The sequence below is a fragment of the Centruroides sculpturatus genome, unplaced genomic scaffold (assembly GCF_000671375.1).
Source record: "Centruroides sculpturatus isolate CEXI.00-Female unplaced genomic scaffold, Cexi_2.0 scaffold616, whole genome shotgun sequence".
In the NCBI taxonomy this organism is placed as follows: Eukaryota; Metazoa; Arthropoda; class Arachnida; order Scorpiones; family Buthidae; genus Centruroides; species Centruroides sculpturatus.
Window position 1 is genome coordinate 313,789 of NW_019384942.1, and position 8,374 is coordinate 322,162.

Consider the following 8,374-nt stretch of genomic DNA (forward strand, 5'->3'; position numbering starts at 1 on the left):
CAGACATCACACTCATTGACAAACACAATAAAATCACATACATTATAGACATAGCCATTCCAAACACTCACAATGTACAAAACACATGCACTGAAAAAATTAGCAAGTACACAGAACTCGCCCAGGAAATAAGGCATCTGTGGAGGATGGAAAGGGTGTTTATTCTCTTATTATGAAAGGGTGTTGTTCTCTCCTGTACAGGTGTGATACCATACACACTATACAAAAGCTTGGGAACATTACAATTGAATAGAAATACATACATCACACTACAGAAGGCCACTGTATTGAATACATGCCACATTGTTAGAAAATTCCTGAATACAGACACCGACACACTTATTTAATTTTAGTTTTTGGTTCCTATGCCTTGACTCTGGTCCGGCATAGCACACAGCCACCGATGTGAACCGAGTATAACCCACTAAACCCAACATAATAATAATAATAATCACAGAGTCCAAACGGTTAGGAGTTGAAAGTTGAAATGTGGTACAGTTTGGTATGTCATGAGAATGTACACTAAGAAGGGATTATCCGAAATTCTCCTCCACGGAAAGAGGGAGAAGGTTAAGAATTACCCTGAATTTGAATTCTATTGTACTATTTTAGATGCGGTTTTTCGCATTTTTGCGGGAAATCGATCATATTTTTAGACCCATCTAAAAATTCTCTAATTAGTCTCGGAAGAGGATGAACCTAATTCTTGCACCCAGTGAAAGATCGGCTATAATCTAATAATTTTAATCTTAGCTATCTTTACTTTTTGCCCGAGCAACGCCGGGATCATTTGCTAGTAGTATATAACTTAAACACGCGTTCAAATTATTTACGTGTATAATTAAAAAAATAAGGCCGTGTGGAGTTACCTCCACAAGTATATATCAAAGTGGAACAAGTTTCCATTCTAAATCCTCCCGGGAGATGCTGCTATGCTACGCCCTTTTTCGGTATGTAGCCAGAATCCTCTATGTCAAAATTTGCATTTGTTCCAAATTGCTGAGGTCAACCTCTAAGGGTGCGACTATGCAGACGCGAATTTAGAGCGAGCGAGAGGTTGTTAGCGATTTAGTTTTCGCAAAGGAAAACCATGCACAAACGAGAAGCGAGAAATAACGCTGGCGAGAGCGAATTTCTGGTTCTCGCATATATCTGACAGGTTTTGATATTTATCGCTTCTCGACTCTTCTCGCCACATATTCTCGCTCGCTTGGAATATTCGCTCGCTCGCGTCTGCATAGTCGCACCCTAATGGACTGTCCATCGCTGTACTTATTTTCTCTGTGGCTTCGAACAATCCAGAAGACGTCGCATTGATGGGTTAGTTAGGGCCTATCTACTTTCCTGTCAATCTTCATCCAAGTATAATGTAAGCAGAGACGAATTACCCAATAGGAACATTAGGCGCGCGCCTAGGGCCTCGTCGTCTCGACGAGCCTCAAAATTACACAGTAGAATGACATGCTTCTCAAACTTTAATTAACATTTAAAATGAATACGTTTCGCACCCTGGTAAGAACAGTAACATGACATAAATTGACGATTTTATTGTCTTTTTAATATATAAAACACTTCTACAAAAAATTCTTATAAAAAATTGTGCCTAGGACCTTAAGGGAACTTTCCGCTACTGACTGCTTTACATTCGGGAAAGATAAACAACAGGGGAAAGTGCCTTTATCAGACAATATTACTTAGTTACCTTAAAATTGCTTTATTTACCTAGCCTTACCTAATTGAAATTTTGCCATATGCGTTATTACATTTATTTTTTATGTTAAATTAAAGTAACAAAACTTGATTGCTTCGTTATCAAATAGGTGCTGCAGCACCATAAGCACCCCATTGGATACGCCCAATTTACGGTGTTTTGATTAATTTTCTATATTTTAATTAAATTTTTGACAATGAAAAATGAAGTAATAATAACAATGAACATTTATTATGCAATATTGTAGCGCTTTATTGTTGAATTCAAGACATTAACTTCTGTTCACATAGAAGAGGTTTGATTCAAAAACAAATGGGAAATTTGCTTTCAAAATAGTAAGCAAATCCTTCGATTCATTTCATTCTCTTCGAAGAATCAAAGAAATTTCAATAATTTTCAGATCGACTACCCAAGTTAAAGATGCGGAATCCGTTTGGTAAGTTCCGATTTTGTTTCAAATTTTGAAATTTGTTACGTTTAAACACAGATATTTAAATTTCAGCTGAAGGAAGATATATCAGAAATTGCCATTGAACTTCACCATGATTTCAAAGAGACGTAATAGAACACGTAATAGGCGCATTGTAATTTGAGTGGTAAGATTCTGAAGTAGCTCAGAGATGAGAGGATCCTAGCATTGTCGACTCCCTCTGTACCAAAAAAGTCAAATAACCATAATTAGAAACGTAACCTTTCACGAATTATACGTCGGACTCCAAAAAGGGCACAGGGATTGACAATCATGAAAGTCCTCTATCTCACTCAAAGCTGTGTACTATTTAAGATTCCGTAAATTATGAACGAAATTTATAACTCAATATAGTAAACATTTATTGCTATTTTATCGTCCAAATATTGTTTTGTAAGGATCCTAAAAACAAAGCTGAGAAACGATCCACAAGAAATTTGTGACGTTGAAGCTCCTGTTTCGAGTGTAACTGAAATAAAACAAATATCACCAAGGGATACATCGCAAGAACCTCTAAAAATAGAAGGAAAGTTGTGAATACTATTCAAGGTTCCGTAAGTTATGAATTATTAATGAAATTTATACTTCGACACAATAAATTCTTTTTAAATTCTGCGTTTAAAATTTGGTATTTTAGAAAGAAAATGAGATTTAATGATACGAGAAATTGCATCAACATGAAAACAAATTAACTAGAACTAAAATTTGTTGCATAATTAATTATTCGTAAAAAATATCAATTTTGAATTTATTTTCGATTAGTTTGCGAAATTCTTTTTGTTGATGTAATAAAATAATATTAAACAATATTTGTACGGTATTTTTATTTCTAAAATTATATTTATAAATTCTAAATAAATACTCGTTGCATGAAAAATAATATTTTTATAACATTTAATGGCTTAACATGCTTAACGCTTAAGAAATAACAATTACTATTCAGGTAATTATTCCAGATTAACTAGGTCCATTCACACTGTAAGTGTATCGTTCAATGTGTAGCATTGAACGATACACATTAAACGACACAATGAAAGAGATCACTTGGAGAGATCTCTTTCATTGTGAGATTCTAAACAATAAGAAAAACCTAATGTTTCCCGAAGTTAACCTTTAAAATATGGGCCCCCGTTCAGTACGGATCAATTTTTACTTTCCCAGCTGTTATATATAACAGGACTTAGGACATCCTTAAAACGTCGAAAAATGAAAAAAAAAAAAAAAAATCGGGAGGGGTAATTTCCGAATGTATGGATGTTATGTGTGTGTATGTGTTTGTGTGTGGCACGATTTTGTTCCGATTCTGAAGCATAATAACTCCTGTGCAATTTTGTCGAAAATTTCTGAAATTTTGCAGGGAGGCTTGATTATTAGGGGAAGTGTTGCTATTAAATTTTGGTGGTTAAAGGTCGAGGGGGATAGGAGATAATGGGGGTCGTATGTATCTCCAGTAGGGTCGGACTTAATGACGATTTTACTCGTTATTAACATTTACAAATTTTTTTATAAAACCTATCCCTACCCTCAAAGTTAAGCTTTTTGCCATTTTGTAATAGTTAAAAATATAAAAAGTTTTTAAAATAAAATATGACAACAGACGGCGTTACCAAACATTTTAAATGTTACCGGGAAAGATGAGCAACTCGCTGCTGGTTTATTTAAAATTGATCCCTTCTGAATGTAGAAAACGATCGCTCATTTCTTTTCAGCAACTTATCTCTTTAGTCACAGGAGATGTAAAATATGAAAACATAAATATACGTGGAGGTTATATACTTAAGAACGTATTACACCTCCACATGAGCGTACTCACGTACTCCTATGAATATTTATATACGTAAATATGCCCAATAATTTTAGGGAAATTTTCACTTTTTTGAAATCATAGAAAATTAATTTATAGTGCTCATAGTGCCATTAGATTTACTTTCACATGATTTTTCAAAGATTTCACTTCACGAAACAGCGAACACCGTAATTAAATGTTGATCGATTGAAAAAGAAGGAATGCTTTTTTTAAGTTTGACTTATGAACTTTATTTTTGCTAATTCTTCATCACCGTACCATTGACAACAGCAATGGATTACCCAATAGACTCACTAGGCGCGCGTGTAGGCCTGGTCATCCGGAAGAGCCCCAAAAATTGCATAGCAAAACGACAATATGCTTCTAAAAATTTAGTGAATGCTTAAAAAGTGTATATTTTCCACCCCGACAAGAATAGTGACATAATTCGTAAACCGATGATTTTATTGTGTTTTTAATATAAAACATTTAGGCTACATAAAGGGCCTTATAACAAAATTGCGCCTAGGGCCTCAAAGAAACATAATTCACCATTGAAGGTAAGTATAATAAATCTACATGTCCTTAACACAAAACACAGAACAAAGGTACTACAAATAACATTGAACACACAAAATTATGAGCCCTCACAAGAGGACTACAGTGAATTTATGGGGATAGTCTAAACACATCATTACATAACCTAGACTTTTTATTGCTCTCAGAGCGGAATCAGATCTATGATTCAATGCGATCTTCTCTTAAAAGAAAGAAAGAAAGAATTTATGAAAATAAAATTAAAAGGATAATATACCTTGAGACCTTCAAAACCGATAGTTATTACGCCCTTCATGACTTGATTTTCATCAGTTTGATTGTCGAAACTTTTAAAATGATGTCTCATTTTCCAGACACCCACAAATATAAATACTCCAGCAGGCGCATAAATCCAATATTTTGAATATTCTAAACAATAAACAAAAGATAGGATGATTGGATCATAAAAATATTAAAATTTCTTTAATTATAAAATCTCACTAACCTTTTAATAAATTCATTTTTCTTAAATTATTCGAAACAATTGTTAATATCGAATCCAATCCATCATTTTGTTGTGCTGCAGTGAATGAGTACAAACAAGTTAACAGTTGTCGGAAGCTCAGAAAAGACTAGAGATAAAAATAAACTCGTGCTATTTATAATTATTGTACGTTGTTACACGTAGAGAATAATAATAAAAATATTTTATAGACTCAGTTTTTCAAGTTATACCTCAACTTTTATTCCTGTTGAATAATCGAACACTATTACACATTTTACGTAATTTATATCGTAACGTTTCAACGAGCTTTGATTATATCTAATGCTTTGATTTTATCTATTTTCGTGATATAATAATAATAATTTATTAAAAAATTAATTTTGGTAAATTCTACGTAGGTGATTAATATTTATGTAAATTAATTTCTATCGTCGAACCACCTTATTTTTGAAACCAAAATTTACATTGGTCTATTTTTAATTTTTAATACTCGTATACTAAAGACGATACTATTTACTCACACATATAAAAAATTAACTTTGTCAAAGAACAATTTTCTGTCAAACGTATTTTTAATATCAATATATACATCAAGTGTTACCCAAAAACAGAATTAGAAGAAATTAGATACAAACTTTTTTAATTTTTTATTGTTATTATTTTTCGCGTAGGAACGATCGTATTTAAATTGTTTAAAAATGTCAATTTAATCCTTGAACGTTGCTTTACATACGCGTATATAACATCTAGCAAGTCAATTGTTTGTTTAAATTAATTAATGACGTTATAGATTAAACGGTTTCACATTTATTGTAAAAATTGATTCCATTTTTTTAAATAACTAAATTAAAGAAATTTACTGATGGCTGTGATAGTTCACCAAATGAAAATCCTGAATATAAAGCATTATTGTATAATTATGCTCATTTTTACTTTGGTTACTGAAACTTCCTAAATTTGGATTTTTTTTTATTTCCTTATAATCCACCCTGTTAAATATTGCAATCCATAATTTTTTAATTCACGTAATGGATTTTCTTCTACATTTTCCTCAGATAACTCACATAAATCATTTATACTGCATAAATTTTCAGATATTCCTTGTTCTTAGAATTAGACATATCTGAAACTTCTTGCAGTAAATATGCCTCTTCAAACATTTCATTTATTAAGTAATTTTCAGAAATCTTATCTTCGGTGTTTAATTTATTTTGTAATATTCACCAGGTGATTTACCTATAATTATCATTCTCATTCTATATATTACTCCAAGCGGACTAGGGCGATCACATAAACTACCTGTAGTTCGAATTTGAGAAAATAATTTCTTTAGAAAGGATTCTTTAGGAAAATAATTAAATTTAGTTTATATGCATAACTTCCCTCATTTAGGAACATTATCATCTCTTGATGACACTTTTGAAGATTTACTTTACATAATATAAAGTTTTATAAAGTTTGTGAGAATGGTTCTCTTCATCATCTAATTTTAAATTTATAAAAATGTTTACTCTGATGTTCCTGTTTGCAGTTCCTATAATGCAATGCATGCGAATATAGAAAACTAAATAGGCTATATTCTTATTTTAAGAAATAACTCCAACTTTATTCTCTAATTTTGTATTTCGAAACTAAACAAATTTATCCTCGTACTATATCATACAAACCATTGTAAAGTAGATTATTTTTCCGACTTTCTAGAACGATTATCGACACAACTGTGTCGGAAATAGCCGTTCCNATAAAGTTTTATAAAGTTTGTGAGAATGGTTCTCTTCATCATCTAATTTTAAATTTATAAAAATGTTTACTCTGATGTTCCTGTTTGCAGTTCCTATAATGCAATGCATGCGAATATAGAAAACTAAATAGGCTATATTCTTATTTTAAGAAATAACTCCAACTTTATTCTCTAATTTTGTATTTCGAAACTAAACAAATTTATCCTCGTACTATATCATACAAACCATTGTAAAGTAGATTATTTTTCCGACTTTCTAGAACGATTATCGACACAACTGTGTCGGAAATAGCCGTTCCCTAAAGCTTAGTTCACACTGAGCGAATAGCGAAAGCGAAACGCAAAAAAAAGTGATTTTTATTCGCTTAGCGAAATTAACCCTACAACCAAAAGGGAAAAGCGATTGCGAATTTTTAAGCAGCCAATCATTTACAAGCGAGTGAAAACGTCATCTCGAAAAACAAAATGGCCGCTTCCGATATTCCGTCGTTAACCACATTTGTTTATTTATTGAGAAAGAAGAATAAGTAAAAAAGAAAACGATGTTGGGTGAGAGAAATATTAAAATCCGTAATTACAACATGTAATATATTGTGTGAGAAAGTTTCTCTAGCCATCTTGAAAACAAGAACCACGTGACAACTAGCGTGAATACGATTGGTGCGAAATTTTTTCGCCAGCGAAAAAACTCGACAGCTCCGAACTTTGAAGCGATTCGCGAAATGGTAAAATTTGCCGGAAACGACGTCATGTCTGACGTGTTATTCGCTTTCGGTAGCGAATCGCGTTCAGTGTGAACTAAGCTTAACGGGTACTTTACGCAGATTCGCGTTAGTGTGCCAGGCCTGGACTTTAAGCGTGCACCGAATTAAATGACGACAAAGTTTGTCAATAATAAATCAAATCAAATATTTAATAAATATTCTGATAATAACTATATACAAAATTTAGTAAAAATCAAGTAACAATTTATTCAATGAAAATCAATAAGAATCAACCCCACAAAACTCAAATCAAATCTATTTTTCTAACTTAATTCTATTCCCCTTTGGAATTCGACAAAATTCAAAGACTTAACTTATGTACAATAATTCTTATAAATTAAAGGTCCTAATCGTCACCTCAATATACTAGGAACCCTTTTCCTCAACTCTCAAGACTTTCTCTTCGATCCACAAATCGAATAACTTCAAATTCGCCTTGGAATTATTTTATCCTATCGGACACCTCTCTCTCGTTTGCTGCTACGAAGCTCACCAGGTTCGCTACCGTGTTTCCCCGAAAATAAGACAGTGTCTTATATTAATTTTTGCTCTGAAAAGTGCGCTAGGCCTTATTTTCAGGGGAGGTCTTATTTTTCCAGGAGGAAGAATTCACATTTATTATTGAACAAAAAAATTCCCAAGTCGAACTTAGACGAGAGTGACGTATATCCGATGTGTCGAACTGTCGCCTTTTTATAGCGTCAACATCGGACTCGATGACCAATTAGTGCTTACTGAACCGTAGCACTATGCAAATGTCATGTGGTGTGATTCCCGGCCAACCAATTAGCCATCACCAGCCGTAACGTTATGCATGTGATTCCCAAGCCATAGTCTTATGCAAATCATGCCGTGTGGCGT

At 32.8% G+C, this 8,374-nt stretch overlaps 1 protein-coding gene and 1 long non-coding RNA gene across 2 annotated transcripts in view; one reads left to right on the forward strand and one right to left on the reverse strand.

Moving 5' to 3' along the window:
• The window catches only part of LOC111632151 (reticulon-4-interacting protein 1 homolog, mitochondrial-like), a 20,383-nt gene extending 15,053 nt beyond the window's left edge, over positions 1-5,330 (reverse strand). Inside the window, exons 1-3 of the mRNA XM_023376524.1 lie at positions 5,239-5,330; positions 5,009-5,135; positions 4,781-4,932 (exon numbers count right to left, since the gene is read on the reverse strand). Of these exons, the coding sequence (XP_023232292.1) occupies positions 4,781-4,932; positions 5,009-5,024 (168 nt within the window). The 5' untranslated portion in view covers positions 5,025-5,135; positions 5,239-5,330. The remainder of the gene's footprint in view (positions 1-4,780; positions 4,933-5,008; positions 5,136-5,238) is intronic.
• LOC111632152 lies at positions 1,953-2,879 on the forward strand. The gene is made up of 4 exons (XR_002757819.1): positions 1,953-2,147; positions 2,214-2,307; positions 2,579-2,734; positions 2,818-2,879. It is a non-coding gene; the product is annotated as an uncharacterized LOC111632152 (long non-coding RNA).
• Positions 5,331-8,374: the final 3,044 nt, after the last annotated feature.